This window comes from Mesoplodon bidens (assembly GCF_964165515.1).
Source record: "Mesoplodon bidens genome assembly, chromosome: 5".
Lineage (NCBI taxonomy): Eukaryota > Metazoa > Chordata > Mammalia > Artiodactyla > Ziphiidae > Mesoplodon > Mesoplodon bidens.
The window spans coordinates 71,850,511-71,871,253 of record NC_138161.1 but is presented as its reverse complement, the minus strand read 5'-3'; the positions used below and the strand labels follow the sequence as shown (position 1 = coordinate 71,871,253).

Genomic DNA, 20,743 nt, shown 5'->3' with positions numbered 1-20,743 from the left:
GGACACCAAGGAACTTTTGTTTATGTGGATTATATCTGTCAATATTTTACCATATTATAAATTAAAACTGAGAAATTTAAAAAATATTCATTTGCTATATCATTTTAAAAGTAGTAAAGATAAACCTATGACATCATAATAAAAATAACATTTTAATGGAAAATAATTATATTTTCAAAATGTATAAAATTGTCAGGAGAATGATATCATTTTACATCTTTATAAATCAGTTTAATGACTGAATCAATAGAAAGCAGCCGGATTCTCTTATCTCTTGTTGCATTCAATCTGTTGTGATACTAGGCATCATGTAGCTTCTGGAAAACCACTGTACACATGTGACAGAATGAGAGTGAAGAAAGAAAATAATGTCCTAGTATTACTATGAAAATGGTTTTGACCTCATGCATTCTTCTGAAAGGGTCTTGGGACCTGGGACCACACCTTGAGGACTGCTGCCTTGTAGCATATGCACCCTCACCTTCCTCTTCTCTGGCTCCCCACTTCCCCAAAATACATGGGAACATAACCAAGTTCTCCACAGCCCAAGACCAGTCCAACTTGTATTCATTAACCCTCTGCCCTGAAGAATATTTAGATTGTAGTTAGGCAACCTGATTGAGTCCCTCTCTGTTACTGATTATCTGTGAGTGTGTGTGTGTGTGTGTGTGTGTGTGTGTGTGTGTGTGGCCTTTGGTAAGTCATTTGACATCTCTGAACCTCGATGTTCTCATACGTAAAAGAAGGCAATTGTATTAGGCAGAGCTTTCTACCAGAGGTATGTGGATACCTGGAGGTTACCAGAGTTACTTCAAGGGGAGTGGGGTTCAAGATCTCCATAACTATTGTCTGAATTGGATATAGTGTATTTTCCCCACATATCCATACTGCAATTTTTCAAATGTATATAGAAATTAGTTGCTTTCATGATACTAATTGGCAAAATGTTTTAAATTAAGAGATTTTTTTATTTCAGTGGCTTTTAGTCATGGTCTATTTTCTCAATTAATATAAGATTAACTGTTAACATGCAGGTAGCTACATCCTCATTTAGTGCTAAAGGCTAGAAGGAGGTCCTCCTTGAGAACCTTTGGGAATGCTTTTTCCAGTTGTGACATGAAATAATTGTCCTCTATTATTCTGATTCTATCACAAAAATACTGTGGCAGGTTGACTTTCCACTACAATGTCCACTGTCCACACACTTTTCTACATTATGACTCCCCCATCAAGGCATGGAGTGGCTCTCCTCCCCTCGACTCTGGGCTGCCTTATGACTCACTTGCATGACTTTGAAGGCTAGGTCAGAAAAGGCCACACAGCTTTTCTCTGCTTCTCTTGGGATGTTCTCTTTGGGAAAAGCCAGCCACAATGTAGAAAGTGTGACAAACCTAAGACCACCATGAAGGCAGTCTAGCTGACCGAGCTGGTGGAGCCCAGCCTTCCAGCTATCCCATGTGCCAGGCATGTGAGTAAAGCTCCTCCACCAGCTGAGTATAACTGAAGAATTGCCCAGTTGAAACCTGCCTGAATTTCTAACCTCAAAATTATGACATATAATAAAGTAGTTGTTAGTATAATTTGCCCGGTTTTGAGGTGGTTTGTGATGCAGCAATAGATAACCGGGCAGCAGTGTCCTTGTGTAAGTCATCCGGCCTTACTGAGCCTCTGTTTCCCAAAGAGGTTGTGTGAGATGATCTTCATAGTACCATCTTGCTCCTCAGCTCTACAACTTTGCCCTCTCTCCACTTGAGACCATTCACCCCCCAGTCCACTGGTCTCAGCAATGAGCAATTGAGGACCCTGGGCAATCAGCACAGCCGAGGGTGGGAACGGCCATCGAGAACCATGGTAAGTGCTGCATGGGGCTCTTTCAGTTCTGTGAGCAAGCAATCACTCACTTGGATGAAGGGAAACTGCTCAAACATCTTAGAGCCAATGGACCCACTAACAAACCCCCATAGCCCCTTGCATTATAAAATAAGTCAGCTAGAGGACATGACTAAGTGGAAAGAAGCCATTATAAGCCATTAAGTGAGTAGCTTAAAACTGAAACACACTGACCCAATGGCTTATAACTGTCACCAGGAAAGATGCCACAAAGCAGTCTGGTGAGTTATTCTGAAACTTGAAGATGACGGGAGAGAAAGAGCACGATGATCACAGGAAGTGAGGGATAAGAGCTTACACCCCACAGACATCAACGCACTCTACAGCTCCCAGCACCTCGCTCACCTAATGTCAAAAGGTAGCAATTTGTGAAAGTGTCACACAATCCCCTCAGGACAAAAAAATCCAAATATAATTCTCTCTTAAGAGCAAAGTATTTCCTAATGTCCCCAGGCAGAATGGATTACCCTTTTCAGGATTCTCTGATTGTGTATCATCCTCTTATGGCTCTAGTATCATTATATCACTTGTTGTTTAAATCGATGTGTCACTTAGATGGTGAATTCCAGGTTGTGGGTGTAAGAGTTGTTCAAAGTGTGCCCTTTTCCTGCCAACTGATGCATAACAAGCATACAACAAAGGTTTGGTAAATGAATGATGAATGAGTGGATAAATGAACAAATAAGAGAGTGAATTAATGAATGCATAAATTGACTGAGTACTTTTTGTAGGTGAAAATGAACTATGCCAGGATATAAACTGCTGCTTAAGGCTATGGGGAATTGCTTGAGTGCTTTACCTTTTTCAGCCTAATGCCTGTAAGCAATTGTTTGAAAAAGCAGTCCCACATCCCCTTATCACCTCTTCCTTAGTTGTACGCTTGGAAAATGGAGTCCTTTGTGAATACATTTATGGATATGATGTGCTTTTTGACTCAAGGATATGATTGGAGGGAAATAATAAATATATGGTGAAGTTGGAGAGGAAACTTTTTTTTAAAGGGGTGGAGACTGTAGAACTTTTTCTGTATATACAAGACTAATAAGGCCCGTGATAGTGTGGAAGTTGTGAGATACAACAGAAAGAGTACAGATGGGAGTCAGATTGACATGGGACTAAGTCCTCAGCTTTACCACCAACTAGCAGGGTATGGTGGCCATGAGCACATGCTTGGCAGACCTCGCACTCCAGGGTGTGTAACCTACCATGGACCCCAGCTGCTGTGCTCCGAAATCCAGCCCTGCCCTCACTCCGAGGCCAGGCTGCCTGTGGGCTGCTCCCAGCCAGCGCTGTGTGTGTAGGGGATATAAAGGCACTCTTGGGAGACACAGGACTCTCTTGCTGGCTCATTTTTGCTCTAAGGCTCCTTGATGGCCTTGTGGAAACTTCCTTAGACTACATGGCGTTGCAGGAGCTGCCACTTCTCTCCTGCTCTCCTTTACTTATATTCAGACTTATATTGTGGTCTGTCAGCTCTCCCAGATTTCCTCCCAATGTTCCCTACACAGGCATTTCTTCTAATAAAATCCTTGCATTGTTAACCCTATCTTGTTGTCTCTTTCTTGGACTATCTGGATAACACATGGAGTGACCTTAGACAATTACTTCATCTTTGAATCTGTTTCTTCACCAAGGTCTAAACAGGGTTAATAATACCTGTTACATGGGTGCTATAAGAATGACTAACTGTGATCATACTTGAAAGGCCCTTAACCAGGTACCTGGCAAATATAGATGCTTAATAAATGTCACTTTTCTTCCCTTTCACATCTCCTCTTTTCCTTTGAAAAGTTCCTAGCACTGGGGTTAAATTGCATTTACTTATGCACATATGACCTGTGGCATTTGGGAAGAAATGAAGTCTTAGTGTAATAAAGTGGTCCTGTTTTAATTATAGTCCCTCCCACTTCTCATTAACTGCTTCTTAATTTGGGGGAAGCCTAACTTTGCAGACCTCTCTGAAATCTTTGATGTGTTTAATAATGTGAGTTGAAAGGGAAAAAATAGCTGTGAGGGAGAACCTTATTAAGCTTTGTGTGCTAGTTTTATTACTACCTTCAATAAAGCTGATGCCAAACACTTTACCTTGTCATCCAGTTTCCGTGCGTTGAAGGCAAGTTCAACGTAGTCATCATTGCCAGATAATTCCTCAGCAATCACCTAAAGGAAAAAGGACACATCAGGTGCAGTGGCAGTTGGACAACTAAGCCCAGGAATTCATGAACAATTTAGCTCACGTTTGATCCAAAAATCAACAAAGACTGACATTTGGCATGGAGTTTCCCACAACACAGTAAAGATGGCACAGCATCTCCAGGTGTACAGGGAACTCCCTAGAACAGACCACAGAAGATAACTAGATCTCATCTGTGCTGAGCATGAGAACATGAGATATGGGGGGAAAGCTAAGGGAAGAGGTTTTGGAGGAGCAATTAGGAAGAGCTTTTCCTTCAAAGGTCACACAGCACTGAATGGCACGTCCATATAATTATATACATTTTCTTCTTTGGGAAGTGACAAAAAAGGAGGAGCAAGCCAATATTTCTTCACTGTTTTGAATCACACCAATAAGGGGCGGGGAATAAACTGGTTTCTACATCCCTTCCAGACCAATGATTACCAGGTTATCAAATAAATGTTCTAATTCCAGTGTTTCAAAAAAGACTGTCCTTGGGCTTTGAGAGAGAGAGAGAGAGAGAGAGAGAGAGAGAGACAGAATAAGGAACTAAACATTTAAATCTCAAGAACAGAGAATTCCTGACAAAGACTTTGACAAAAGTGAAGAGATAATAACCTAAAACCCTTTTTCATAAAAGATCACTTCCCAATATTGAATACCAACTCTCAAAACCTTGGAACAGAAACTGGTGGAAAAGAAGTGAGGACACAGGCCTGAGGAGCAGGGGTGGGAGCATCAAGACTAAGGTGGCATGAGAGCCATGTGGAGGACAGGCTCCTTGGGCTCTAGCCAGGTGTCAGGGCTGTGCCACTGAGGTGGAAGAGCCAAGTTCAGGACACTGGCCCACAAGAAACCTACCAGCTTCATGTAATATCAAATGGCAAAAATCTCCCAGAGATCTCCATCTCAATGCCAAGACCCAGCTCCACTCAATGATCAGCAAGTTATAGTGCTGGACACCCTATGCCAAGAAACTAGCAAGACAGGAACACAACCCCTCCATTAACACAGAGACTGCCTAAAATTATAATAAGGCCAGAGATACCTCAAAACACACTACCACACGTGGACTTGCCCACTAGAAAGACAAGAACCGGCATCATCCACCAGAACACAGGCACTAGTTCCCTCCATGAGGAAGCCTACACAACCCACTGAACGAACTTTAGCCACTGAGAACAGACACCAAAAACAATGGAAACTACGAACCTGAAGCCTGCGAAAAGGAAATCCAAAAAACATTAGGTTAAGCAAAATGAGAAGACAGAGAAACACACAGCAGATGAAGGAGCAAGGCAAAAACCCACCAGACTTAACAAATGAAGAGGAAATAGGCAGTCTACCTGAAAAAGAATTCAGAATAATGATAGCAAAGGTGATCCAAAATCTTGGAAATAGAATAGAGAATATACAAGAAACCTTTAACAAGGACCCAGAAGAACTAAAGAGCAAACAAACAGTAATGAACAACACAATAAATGAAATTAAAAATTTTCTAGAAGGGATCAAGAGCAGAATAACTGAGGCAGAAGAACGGAAAAGTGACTTGGAAGATAGAATAGTGGAAATAACTACTGCAAAACAGAATAAAGAAAAAAGAATGAAAAGAATTGAGGACAGTCTCAGAGACCACTGGGACAACATTAAACACACCAACATTTGAAATATAGGGGTCCCAGAAGAAGAAGAGAAAAAAAAAAAGGGACTGAGAACATATTTGAAGAGAGTATAGTTGAAAACTTCCCTAATATGAGAAAGGAAATAGTTAATCAAGTCCAGGAAGCACAAAGAATCTCATACAGGATAAATCCAAGGAGAAACACACAAAGAAACATATTAATCAAACTATCAAAAATTAAATACAAAGAACACATATTAAAAGCAGCAAGGGAAAAACAATAAGTAACACATAAGGGAATCCCCATAAGGTTAACAGCTGATCTTTCAGCAGAAACTCTGCAAGCTAGAAGGGACTGGCAGGACATATTTAAAGTGATGAAGGAGAAAAACCTGCAACCAAGATTACTCTACCCAGCAAGGATCCCATTCAGATTTGATGGAGAAATTAAAACATTTACAGACAAGCAAAAGTAAGAGAATTCAGCACCACCAAAGCAGCTTTACAACAAATGCTAAAGGAACTTCTATAGGCAGGAAACACAAGAGAAAGAAAAGACCTATAATAACAAACCCCCCAAAATTAAGAAAATGGTAATGGGAACATACATATCAATAACTACCTTGAATGTAACTGGATTAAATGCTCCAACCAAAACACATAGACTGGCTGAGGGGATACAAAAACAAGACCCGTACATATGCTGCCTACAAGAGACCCATTTCAGACCTAGGGATACATACAGACTGAAAGTGAGGGGATGGAAAAAGATATTCCATGCAAATGGAAATCAAAACAAAGCTGGAGTAGCAATTCTCATATCACACAAAATAGACTTTAAAACAAAGACTAGTACAAGAGACAAAGAAGGACACTACATAATGATCAAGGGATCAATCCAAAAAGATAGAGCAATTGTAAATATTTATGCATCCAACATAGGAGCACCTCAATACATAAGGCAAATACTAACAGCCATAAAAGGGGAAATTGACAGTAACACAATCATTGTAGGGAACATTAACACCCCACTTTCACCAATGGACAGATCATCCAAAATGAAAATAAATAAGGAAACACAAGCTTTAAATGATACATTAAACAAGATGGACTTAATTGATATTTATAGGACATTGATCCAAAAACAACAGAGTACACATTCATTTCAAGTGCCCATGGAACATTCTCCAGGATAGATCATATCTTGGGTTACAAATCAAGCTTTGGTAAATTTAACAAAATTGAAATTGTATCAAGTATGTTTTACGACCGCAATGCGATGAGACTAGATATCAATTATAGGAAAAAATCTGTAAAAAATACAAGAACACGGAGGCTAAACAATATGTTTAAATAACCAAGAGATGACTGAAGAAATCAAAGAGGAAATCAAAAAATACCTAGAAACAAATGACAATGGAGACACGATGACCCAAAACCTATGGGATGCAGCAAAAGCAGTTCTAAGAGGGAAGTTTACAGCAATACAATCCTACCTTAAGAAACAAGAAACAACTCAAATAAACAATGTAACTTTACACCTAAAGCCATTAGAGAAAGAAGAACAAAAATACCCTAGAGTTCGCAGAAGGAAAGAAACCATAAAGATCAGATCAGAAATAAATGAAAAGGAAATGATGGAAATGATAGCAAAGATCAATAAAATGAAAAGCTGGTTCTTTGAGAAGATAAACAAAATGGATAAACCATTAGCCAGAGTCATCAAGAAAAAAGGAAGAACACTCAAATCAATAGAATTAGAAATGAAAAAGGAGAAGTAACAACTGACACTGCAGAAATACAAAGGATCATGAGAGATTACTACAAGCAACTGTATGCCAATAAAATGGACAGCTTGGAAGAAATCGACAAATTCTTAGAAATACACAACCTTCCGAGACTGAACCAAGGAGAAATAGAAAACCTAAACATACCAATCACAAGCACTGAAATTGAAACTGTGATTAAAAATCTTCCAACAAACAAAAGCCCAGGACCAGGTGGCTTCACAGGCCAATTCTATCAAACATTTAGCAAAGGGTTAACACCTGTCTTTCTCAAACTCTTCCAAAATATAGCAGAGGGAGAAACACTCCCAAACTCATTCTACGAGGTCACCATCACTCTGATACCAAAACCAAAGATATCAAAAAGAAAGAAAACTACAGGCCAATATCACTGATGAACATAGATACAAAAATCCTCAACAAAATACTAGCAAACAGAATCCAACAGCACATTACAAGGATCATACACTATGATCAAGTGGGGTTTATCCCAGGAATGCAAGCATTCTTCAGTATATGCAAATCAATCAACATGATATACCATACTAAAAAATTGAAGGAGAAAAACCATATGCTCATCTAAATAGATGCAGAGAAAGCTTTTGACAAAATTCAACACCAACTTATAATGAAAACCCACCAGAAAGTAGGCATAGAGGGAACTTTCCTCAACATAATAAAGGCCATATATGACAAACCCACAGCCAGCATCGTCCTCAATGGTGAAAAACCAAAATCATTTCCACTAAGATCAGGAACAAGACAAGGTTGCACACTCTCACCACTATTATTCAACATTGTTTTGGAAGTTTTAGCCACAGCAATCAGAGAAGAAAATGAAATAAAAGGAATCCAATTTGGAAAAGAAGAAGTAAAGCTGTCACTGTTTGCAGATGACATGATACTATACATACAGAATCCTGAAGGTGCTACCAGAAAACTACTAGAGCTAATCAATGAAGTTGATATAGTAGCAGGATACAAAATTAATGCACAGAAATCTGTTGCATTCATATACACTAATGATGAAAAATCTGAAATTGAATTAGGAAAACACTCTTATTTACCATTGCAACAAAAAGAATAAAATATCTAGGAATAAACCTACCTAAGAAGACAAAAGACCTATATGCAGAAAATTATAAGACACTGATGAAAGAAATTAAAGGTGATACAAATAGATGGAGAGATAGACCATATTCTTGGATTGGAAGAATCAGCATTGTGAAATAACTCTATTACCCAAAGCAATCTACAGATTCAATGCAATCCCTATCAAATTAGCAATGGCATTTTTCACAGAACTAGAACAAAAAATTTCACAGTTTGTATGGAAACACAAAAGACCCTGAATAGCCAAAGTAATCCTGAGAAAGAAAAACAGGGCTGGAGGAATCAGGCTCCCTGACTTCAGATTATATTACAAAGCCACAGTAATCAAGACAGTATGATAGTGGCACAAAGACAGAAACAGAGATCAATGGAACAGGATAGAAAGCCCAGAGATAAACCCACACACATATGGTCACCTTATCTTTGATAAAGGAGGCAAGAATATACAGTGGAGAAAAGACAGTCTCTTCAGTAAGTGGTGCTGGGAAAACTGAACAGCTACATGTAAAAGAATGAAATTCGAACACTCCCTAACACCATACACAAAAATAAACTCAAAATGGATTAAAGACCTAAATGTAAGGCCAGACACTATCAAACTCATATAGGAAAACATAGGCAGAACACTTTATGACATAAATCACAGCAAGATCCTTTTTGACCCACCTCCTAGAGAAATGGAAATAAAAACAAAAATATACAAATGGGACCTAATGAAAGTTAAAAGCTTTTGCACAGCAAAGGAAACCATAAACAAGACGAAAAGACAACTCTCAGAATGGGAGAAAGTATTTGCAAATGACGCAACTGACAAAGGATTAATCACCAAAACATACAAGTAACGTCTGCAGCTCAATATCAAAAAAAAACAAACAACCCAATCCAAAAATGGGCTGAAGACCTAAATAGACATTTCTCCAAAGAAGATATACAGATTGCCAACAAACACATGAAAGAACGCTCAACATCATTAATCATTAGAGAAATGAAAATCAAAATTACAATGCGATATCATCTCACACCAGTCAGAATGGCCATCATCAAAAAATCTACAAACAATAAATGCTGGAGTGGGTGTGGAGAAAAGGCAACCCTCTTGCACTGTTGCTGGGAAAGTAAATTGATACAGCCACTATGGAGAACAGTATGGAGATTCTTTAAAAAACTAAAAATAGAACTACCATACGACCCAGCAATCCCACTACTGGGCATATACCCCGAGAAAACCAGAATTCAAAAAGATTCATGTACCAAAATGTTCACTGCAGCTCTATTTACAATAGCCAGGACATGGAAGCAACATAAGTGTCCATCAACAGATGAATGGATAAAGAAGATGTGGCACATATATACAATGGAATATTACTCATCCTTAAAAAGGAACGAAACTGAGTTATTTGTAGTGAGGTGGATGGACCTGGAGACTGTCATACAGAGTGAAGTAAGTCAGAAAGAGAGAAACAAATACCATATGCTAACACATATATATGGAATCTAAAAAGAAAATGAAGAAAAATGGTCAGAAGAACCTAGGGGCCAGACGGGAATAAAGATGCAGACCTACTAGAGGATGGACTTGAGGATACGGGGAGGGGGAGGGATAAGTTGGGAAGGAGTGGGAGAGTTGCATGGACATATGTGCACTACCAAGCATATGATGGCTGGCTGGTGGGAAGCAGCTGCATAGCACAGAGAGATCAGCTTGGTGCTTTGTGACCACCTAGAGGGGTGGGATAGGGAAGGTGGGAGGGACAGATATGCAAGAGGGAGTAGATATGGGGATGTATATGTATGTATAGCTGATTCACTTTGTTATAGAGCAGAAACTGACACACCATTGTACAGCAATTATACTCCAATAAAGATGTTAAAAAAAAGTCAGTAGAAAAACAATAACAACAACAAAAATATAGGGACCAATGTAGCTGCATATAGGTTAAACCACTTCTAAATCATGTTAGGACTTCACCATGCATTTGGAGGCCATAATGTGTGGACACCCTTATCAAATTTGTTATGTGGAGACACTGAGCTTTAATTCAATTTCATCTCCATTCTATCTGAGATCAAATTTTCCATTATGAGTTGGGTTCATCTGTTCTGAGTACACATTGGTAGCCTCTGGAAATATTTATTTTATGCATAATATTAAAGCTAAAAGAGTTGTCTAAAGAAGGAAGGATCCCTCCAAACGTGTGAGCACCTGAAGAGTAGGGAACATGGGTCCAGATACATAGTGAAAACTGAAGAACTACTTGATAAACCAGAAATCATCATATTTACATTTTTCATTCAATTCTCTTTTGTCCCATGTCATCTTAATGCCTCTTACACTCCACTTGAGCTGTGGTCTTTAACTATTTTGTGGTTACAGACACCTTTGGAAAGATGATGAAAGTTATGACCTCCATTTGCAAAGCCTAGAAAATTTTGCACATACTTTCAAGTGTTTTCCAGAAGCTATGGAAGCCATTGTTCTGATCCAAGGACATAGGATTAAGAGGAGTATTTTTTTTTTTTTTTTTTTTTTTTTTTTTTTTTTTTGCGGTAGGCGGGCCTCTCACTGTTGTGGCCTCTCCCCTTGCAGAGCACAGGCTCCGGATGCGCAGGCTCAGCAGCCATGGCTCACGGGCCTAGCCGCTCTGCGGCATGTGGGATCTTCCCAGACCGGGGCACGAACCCGTGTCCCCTGCATCGGCAGGCGGACTCTCAACCACTGCGCCACCAGGGAAGCCCTAAGAGGAGTATTTAAATATTTAAAATTAGGAAGGAGGTTAAGTTTTTCTGGGCTGTGTAGAGAAAGGAAATTCCCAAGGAGTCTTAGAGAAAAGTGACAAGATGAGCTTTTGTTCACCTGGGAAAGAACCGTGGCAGATCTCACACCTGGGCTCACCCTCCCAAGTCTTATCTAGGATTGTGGGCTTTGGTAGGGAGCCCATGGGTCCATGGAATTTTAGAGTACCAATGGCTTCTTTAAAGACTGTTTGAACCATTTGTTCATGATTGAACCTGGCAGTCAAGAATAAACTCTGACATGACTGCGTCATTTTAATATTTAATATTCAAGCCAACAAACTCAGCTAAGTGCTTGTGAGAATGGTCCTAACTTTCACCAGTGGAAATAAAATATTTTTGAATTTTTCCTTTAAAAATGGCTTAAATTTTAAAAAATGAATCAGTCACTTTCAAGTTAAAAAGGCATGTTCAGAGGAACTTAGGAGGTTTTCCTCCCAAGACAATCTGCCTTGCAATCAATTCAGATTCTCCTGGTACTTTTTTCTACCTATTACTATTATTTTTTGTCCACACAGCTAAATGGTTAGACTATCTTTCTTAAGGGCACTAATACAAGATGCCAAAGTTTCAAATACTGGAGTTCTACTTGAACATTTAATATTTTATTTAGAAATACTTCCAGTATTGCCTTATAGAACATTCTGCAATGTTACAGAACAGAAATGTTCTGTAATCTGCACCGTTCAATATAGCAGTGGCCAGCCGCATGGAACTACTGAGCACTTGATACGTGGATAGTGGAAGGAATGACTCTTTGCTTTTATTTAATTTTAAATAATTTTAAGTTCAAATAGTCACATGGCTACCAAACAGAACAGTGTGGTTCCAAACTATTATATTAAAGAGGAGAGTTAAATGCTGGGCTCTCTCATCCTTAGGCAACAGACCAAACCTTGGACTAAATGCTATTAGAACATTTTTTTTTCTCAAGAAACTGAGAAACAGGGACAGGTAGCTTTTTTTGGTGGGGGGTGAGGGGGATAGGTAGCTCTGATGATTTGAAAACTCCAGGCAATTCTGTATTCTTACTGTGCTCAATAACTCCATCTTTGTCCCCTGCTAAAACCTACATTTAATTACAGAAGTGCTTATTTGAAGTGAATGGCCTCACTTTCAAATCCTTTTTCCTAGAATGGAAAGGTCAAAATTGTATTGTCAGGAAGGAGAAAGATGGAAAAAAGAAAGGGCGACTGGGACAGTTGAGCAGTTATGGGTTCAACTCCCAACATCCAGAGGGTCAGCTTCCCATGTGGCTGGGTCGGACCAGCCAGCTCCATTTTGGGCGCCTGGGCAGGTGGCTGCTTAGGGAGGGCTCACCGTGATGGAGGATTTCCCTGCCGTGTTCCCGTGCTTCAACAAGGATTTGGACAGCTTTCTCTGGGAAACAATCTGTACAAAAGGAAACACAAGGTGGACATATTAGTCATATACTTGCAGGTATACTCTTTAGTATTTCCCTTACAAAATTTTGCACTTACAGCTCTCCTTGAAATTATGACATCAATGTTCATTTATTTTCCAAGGTTCTTCCACAAACCTCTCCTAAATACAGGTCATTCCCTTCTTTCCTGTGTTGTAAGTGTGTGTGTGTAAGGGATTACAGACAATTCAGTACTAATGGAGGTGGCTTAATCGTTGCTGAGACATTTATATTAAAATTAGACAAAACATGTTGGATATGTACATTAACATAAAGGAGATGAAGTTTCAGAATGATCTCAAATTAGCACTAAAACCTCTGTGCAGAGTGGAGGATGGGGTGAAGGGAGGAAAGAAACTCAAGGTATAAATATACACTTCCTGTATCGATAACCTCTAGAGTTCTATTTTTAATATATTCAGTAGGAAGCAATAAAGTAAGTCATGAGGAGACTGATGCTCAGACAAGCCAAAAGGAGTAACTGGGGTCATCTCCACTGGGAGCTATTCTCAGCAGAACCTACCCCATCCTCTCTTGTTTTCTTTTCTGAAAGGGAAAGGTGGCAAGGCAGTGAGGCCCTGATGGGCCTGCACCCCATGATCCCCCAGGATTCCCAGAGGAGACAAGACTTAAAAGACTCGAGTGAAAGCCGTTCTCTGCTCTTGGCAGAGGGAGAGCATAGTCCTCTGCCGTGGGTGGCAGCTTCTATCTGGATGGCCCCAGTGATCCCCGCTTCCTGATATTCTTGCCATTGTGTAATTCCCTCCCCTTGAGTGTTGGGTGGATCCAGTGATTTGCTTCCAATGAACAGAATACTACAAAAGTGATGGGATATAACTTCAGGGATTAGGTTCCAAAATCACTGGCTTCCTTCTTGCTCATCATCTCTCATTGTCTCTCTTAGAGCCTTTGCTCTGGGGGAAGCAGGCTGCTAGGTTTTGAACAGTCCTGTAGGGGCAGCCCACATGGCCAGGAATTGATGTCCCCACTCAACAGCCAGTGAGAACCAGAGGCTATCCAGCAGCCACACAACAGCCTGGAGCAGGTCCTCGCACAAGGTGAGCCTTGAGATAACTGCACCTCAACAGCAGCCTTGTGAGAGACCCTGGTCCAGAAGACCCAGCCACACTGCCGCAACTCCTGACACACAGAAGTTGTGAGATAATAAGTGTTTTTAAGCTTTCAACTTTTGCAGTAATTTTTAATGCAGCAATCGGTAAAAGTACACATAAGAAAGGGAAGGAGATCACTGTGACGAGTGGGGACATAAACCCATTCTCTGAAATCCTTATATATTTTGTCTCTGTGTTAGAGCAATAAAAATATTAGGAGTGTGCTAATATCAAATGCAAAAAGTTCAGAGACCTTCCCTAGGCCAAGCAGATTAAAGATCCTAATGTTCAGTCTGCTGTCATCTGAAGGAGTGTTTCTATAAAGAATCACCAGGTGATGATGATGATGTTGATGACATCAGTGAGAGCAATGGGAACTCCCATGTAAGTATACAGATTATGTGGGAGATGCCTTATTCATTCCAAAAATAATTATCTAGTCCCCAAAATATGACAAACTTGGTGCTGGCACTAAGAATAGAGTGGTAAGCAAAGTCAGAAGCAATAGCTGACCTCATGGAGCTTACATTTTAGTGGGGGAGATAGTAATAAACCAAATGGTCAAACAAATATAACTCATCACAAAGGAGAGATGTGCTGGCCATGGTGGGGATGATGAAGGGGGTGACTGAGAGTGGACCACTTATGAATCTCTGGCAGCAGTACAGGTGAGAGGTAATAGTGGCTATGGAGATGGAGAGAAAAGACCAGATTTATGGGCCTCCCTGGTGGCGCAGTGGTTGAGAGTCCGCCTGCCGATGCAGGGGATACGGGTTCGTGCCCCGGTCTGGGAGGATCCCATATGCCGCGGAGCGGCTGGGCCCGTGGGCCATGGCCGCTGGGCCTGCGCGTCCGGAGCCTGTGCTCCGCGACGGGAGGGGCCGCAACAGTGAGAGGCCCGCATACCGCAAAAAGAAAAAAAAAAAAAAAAAAAAAAGACCAGATTTATGAGATAGTTAGGTGTAAAATAGTCAGAATTTGGAAATGGATTGAATACGAAGAGAGTGGGAGGCATCTTAAATGTATCACTGGATCAGAGAATTATGCCCTTCAGTGAGTTAAGAGTCACAAGAAGGAGACATTAAATTGGAAGGCAAAGAACAAAGTTTGGGGCAGAAAACAGACTGCAGTGGGTTGAAGAGGAGAGAAAGAGGAAGTAAATGGACAAGAAGAAAATTCTTTCAATGAGTTTGGCTATGTAGTGGGGAAGAGAGAATAGACCCTGAGGGGAAGGAGAAATTCAGTAAGGTTTTTGTCTTAGTGGTCATTTTGTTGCTAAATTTACAGCCCCACAAATTTGGTATTATTAATTTCCTTTTATAGAGGAGCAAAGTTGGACACAGAGAGTTTAAGTAACTTTCCTAAGGCCATAGAGCTAGAAGGGAGTATGGCTGGGATTTGAACATAGGCCTGACTCCAGAAACTGATCTCCAGTTACATTATGACTGGTAAGTGAACTCCTAAAACAGGTTCAGAAAATGTGCACAGCTGGATTTGTACTACATGTGTTTGCTTTTAAGCCCTAGATCTCATGTTAGTGCTTAAGCCTCAATGTGTAAGCATGGTAAATGATGGTAAAGAAATAATCAAGTTAAAGCTTAAGAATGAAGTAATCTGGAGACACTGGCTTTGGTTAAGTGCAGTGTAGCATAATGATTAAGAACATAGGTTTTTTATTTATAGTTGACTATCAATAAAATGACATGAAAAAATTCAGGTGATAAAGGAATTGGCTTTCCTTTCCATAGTTAATTCTGAATTCAAACTCACCTTTCCCACCCTACTCATTAAGAATGTTCCAGTGCTTTTAGTCCTATCGGCAAAATCATTATTCCCCCCCTCCCCCAATTCTCAGATTGTCACTTGTTCTAGAAAAGCTACCATTTCCTAGAATAATGTAGACATTATTTTTTAACTTGAGATAAACCAAAACACAGGAAACACAAACAAACACAGAAGACTTTGTGGTTTCTCTCCAAGGGTTTTTCAGTGGGAAGTGGAAGGGAAGACACATGAATAGATGACAAAACAAGGGTCACTGATAAGCAGTAGCCAGGTCAGTATCTCTCTAAAGAAAGGTAACAGATTTATTTGGGAACATTATACCCTGTTCCCAAATAAATCTGGTATCAGAAATACTTTGGTCCACTGTCACTGCGTTTCATCCACATTGGTTACCTACCCCAATAACTCCAAGTGACCCCAACAAACTTGTCAGCCCTGAGATGATCCATGCATTGGATTACCAGGTATTGGTAGACTGTCTTTACACACTGTGTCTTCCAAGATCCACATTCTCTTTCTTCAAGGAAGACCAAGGATGGTACCAGGTCTTTCTCACTCTTTTTTAGAAATGCCAACATTTCCATTTGTAGGGTCTGAAGAGAATGCTACCACTACCACCTCCTGCCTTTTACAAATGATAGGAAGACAAGCAATTTCCCAGGAAATATTCCTTCTTAAGAAATGGTCATATGGGTAAACAAGTGGCTAATCAAGCAGGGATTAAAACAAACTTTCTACAGCCCCAGGCCTCCAACTCAGCTCCAAAGAATGAGTAATAATTAAGGCTTCAAACCTTTAATTGTAATAATGATTGACAATGAGTTGCCATTGGCATTGCCATTCTTAGGACTTCGGGCAAAAATAGTAGGATGCCCAGCTGAAACAGCGATCTCTAGAGAAAAGTCTATTTGTTGCCAATTCCCTTTTCACTCAGGCTTTGTTGCAGCTGAAGCAACTGCATCATACTCAAAAACAGCCTTAGGTCATGTCAGAGGATGAGGGGTTTAGAGTGACAAGGACTTACACTTGTCCCAGCTGATACTGAGGCCAACAAATAGGCAGCATTTAGCACTGGGCTAAAGGGGATGCACTTGTCAGAAGTCCTCTAATTTGATTCTTCTCACCCTATAGTGGGGTCACAGTTGCAATCCTTAGACTTCAACGGAAGGACGAAATATAGGGGGAGGAAACACTCTTACTAGCAAAGTCGAATCAGAGGGACATTAGTACCATCAAGTCCCTGATCTGCATTCACACATGGATCTGGGGAGGAAGTTCTTCTCTCCCTGTGAAGTGGGAGGTATTCTAACAGCAGGGATCCTCATTTTCAGGGAAGACCACTGTTTCATTTAGATAAATGGGAACAAAACCAGGAGAATAAAAAACATTTTGGTCAATATTTCAACAAGTGTTTTTTCGTCTGGATTTGCTTACAAAGACTTTCAAAGCAGTCATTTTGGGAACTAGACAGTCGTGTTTCATGAGATCTCTTTTACTGAAAATATCTTCAGATTATTTCTGGAAATTGCTTTAAGACTCTATTGCAAAAACAAACATTTATTGAACATCTTTTCTGTGCCAGGCACTCTTCTGAGATAACAGTGGTGGACAGGTGAAAACATAATTACAATACTTGACATTCGTACCTCTGTTAGCCAGGATTGATAATTCCCAAAACATGTGTCAGAGAACTTTCATTTCTTAAAAGGTAAGTAAATATTGTATGAAAAAGTCTTTTGTAGATAAGTCTGGAAATCACATGATTAGAAAAAGTTTGACATCTTTAACTGCAGGATATTAACAGAGCTTTAGTTGTGAATGCTCCATGGAAGGAGCATTCTTTACACTTTTTTTTTTTTTTTTTTTTGCGGTACATGGGCCTCTCACTGTTGGTGGCCTCTCCTGTTGCGGAGCACAGGCTCTGGATGCACAGGCTCAGTGGCCGTGGCTCACGGGCCCAGCCGCTCCGCGGCATGTGGGATCTTCCTGGACCGGGGCACGAACCCACGTCCCCTGCATTGGCAGGCAGACTCTCAACCACTGCACCACCTGGGAAGCCCTCTTTACACTTTTTTGACCCCAGAACCTTTTGTCAAGGAGCATCCCTGGTGTTCTGCAAACTAGCAATTACTACTCCCATCACTACAGGGTACAACCAAGGGCTCCTGATGACTCCTGTAGCAACAGGGGGGGACCGGTGCAGGTCCTCTCAGGCCTGACTCTTGCAGAGCTGGCTGGGCTCCCAACAGCCAGCATTGGCATTTCTTTGCCTACAGGTTCTTCTGGAGTCTGTGCCCACTGTCCACAGGAACAGTAAACTGAAAGTGGGGGGGATTAACACCCTTGGGAGCGGAGTCAACCAACCGATGGGCTTTGGCACAGAAATCTCTCAGCTCCTTTGGCCCAGGGATGGGGGTAACTCTGCGGTGTTTGTTCTGCACAGAAGCTGAGTTTTCCCAGTGGATGGAGCTCCAGTTACTTCCAGTGGTGATTCCTTAGACATCACAGCCTTTGCTTTATTGGCCACTCCCCCTTTCCTGCCACTTCTCCACTCCCTTTCTAGTGTTTCCTTCACTTTCCAAATAATCTACTTTCCAGGAGACACTACCAAAATTCAACTCTGTGTCAGATAATGTATTGAGCATTTCACATATATTATCTCATTTACTGTCATTTAACGAGCAAAACTCTCTCTTGCCCCAAGCAACTGGGATGAGAGAAGCAAGGCTTTGAGAAATTGAGTTTATCCAAGGTCACATAGCATTATGGACTGAATTGTGAACCTTCCCACCCCTCCTCCCCTTCATATCTTGAAGCTCTGACCCACAATGTGACTGTATTTGGAGACAGGGTCTATAATGGAGATAACTGAAGTTAAATGAAGTCATAAGGGTGGGACCCTAATCCAACAGGACTAGTGTTCTTATAAAAAAAAGGAAGATCCATCAGAAGTCTCTCTCTCTCTCTCTCTCTCTCTGCATATGTACACCGAGGAAAGGGTATGTGAGGACACCATGAGAAGGTAGCTGTCTGCAAGCCAGCAGGAGAGGTCTCACCACAAACTAACCCCACTGTCACCTTGATCTTGGAATTCCAGCTTCCAGAACTATGATAAAATTGCCATTGTTTAAGACACTAGTGTGTGATATTTTGTTATGGCGGCCCTAACAGGTTAATACATATAGCTTATAAGAGTTGAAGCCAGGATTCATTCCTTCACTGAGTATCATATTTATTGAGCATCTATTATGTGCTGGGTATTGAGAATAAAATGATGGCACAAGACAGGCACACAATTGCCCTTTCAGAGGTAGCTACACAAAACCCATGTCAAATTCTAACTCTGCAAGGAGAAGTAATGTCTTGCCATGAGAGGGGGGCTCACCAGATCCAAGAGGTCAGGTAAGGCATTTCTGAAGAAACTGCCCCTGACCTGAAGGCTCATGGATGATAACTGAGTAGTCAAAGAGGAGAGGGAATAGTAGGTACCACGGGTATATATGAGTATGAGGAGCAGGCTGAATATGAGGGACAGAAAAGAAGACTTTTAATTTATCCCCAGATACCAGGTTCTTGGCCATGTTGTCCTCTGATTGACGCTAGGTACTTTAGCAACGTTGGCTATGGTAGGTAAAAAATGACTCCCTAAAGATATCCATACCCTAAATCACTTGAATCTGTGTGTATTACCTTATATGGCAAAAAGAAAAAAAAAGTCTTCACAGTATAATTAAGCTAAGGATCTTAAAATAGAGAATTTGTCCTGGATTATTTGGGTAGACCCTAAATGTAATCTCAAGTGTCCTTATAAGAGGGAATCAACCACTTAGAGGGGTGGGATAGGGAGGGTGGGAGGGAGGGAGATGCAAGAGGGAAGAGATATGGGAACATATGTATATGTATAGCTGATTCACTTTGTTATAAAGCAGAAGCTAACACACCATTGTAAAGCAATTATACTCCAATAAAGATGTAAAAAAAAAGAGGGAATCAGAGGGAGATATAATTTATGACATACACTCAGAAAGGATGAAAATATGAAGACAGAGCAGAGAAATACTTGAAGATGTTGGACATGGCAAGGAATGGATTCTTCCCTAGAGCCTCCAGAGGGAGCACAGCCCTGCTGACATCTTGATCTCAGACTTCTGCCCCCAGAACTATGAGAGAATAAATCTGTGTTGTTTCAAGCCACCAAGTTTGTGATAATTTGTAACAGTTAATACAGGAAACTAATAGACTGACTTAGCTCATGACCAGGTTCAAAATTCCAGGAAAAGATGTCATGATGGCTTCAGTGATGACTGATTTTAGGGAAATCCCTACCTTCCCATTTCCCTCCCAAGACTGCTGGGCAATATTACTTCACCTGATAGAAGTCAGACCCTCTCAAGATAAATATGCTTGAAGACCCCGGCCTTGACACTCTTCCTCCCTCTCCTGGTCATCTTGCTCCCACCACTGACCCAAAGGAGCCACAATCCTATCTGAGCACAGAATAACCGCTAGGAACCTTGGCATCTTGTGTGCACTACCAATAAATGGAAGCCTTAAAATGGTTTTAAACATCATTAAAAAATAGCCTTTAAGAGCTATGCTTTTTCTTATGCTGTTCCCTCTGCCTAGGATGACTCATACCTTCTCCCTTCAATTGGAAAATTTATTCATTTTTAAGACCTTCATTAGAAGTTTGGGATGGTTGCTGTGGTAGAAGGGATGTGAAGTCACCTGTGGGATGGAGAACTATTTCTTCTCCCCTCACGCGTGTCCTCCCCTTCTCATCCTAGCTGGTTCCCTTCAGCAGCAGCAGCAGCCGCAGCCGCAGCAGCAGCAGCATGGCCTGGGTTTCTAGAAATGCAGGCTTTCAGGGCCCGCTGCAGACCTGCTGAATCAGAATCTGCATTTTAATGAGGTCCCCAGGTGACCTGCATGTACATTAAAAGTGAGAAGCACTGAGCTAAAAAGAACTGTACATTGACAATTTCAGTACAATATGATCAGATTTAAAGGATTTCTAGAAAAGGGCTTTAAAATGAATCTGTT

General features: G+C 40.8%; 1 protein-coding gene across 1 annotated transcript in view; it reads right to left on the bottom strand.

Moving 5' to 3' along the window:
- The window catches only part of CPNE4 (copine 4), a gene marked incomplete at its 3' end in the record, with an annotated part of 612,853 nt that overhangs the window by 165,447 nt on the left and 426,663 nt on the right, over positions 1 to 20,743 (bottom strand). The window contains exons 4-5 of the mRNA XM_081235787.1: positions 12,701 to 12,772; positions 3,976 to 4,050 (exon numbers count right to left, since the gene is read on the bottom strand). Coding sequence (XP_081091913.1) covers positions 3,976 to 4,050; positions 12,701 to 12,772 — 147 coding nt within the window. The remainder of the gene's footprint in view (positions 1 to 3,975; positions 4,051 to 12,700; positions 12,773 to 20,743) is intronic.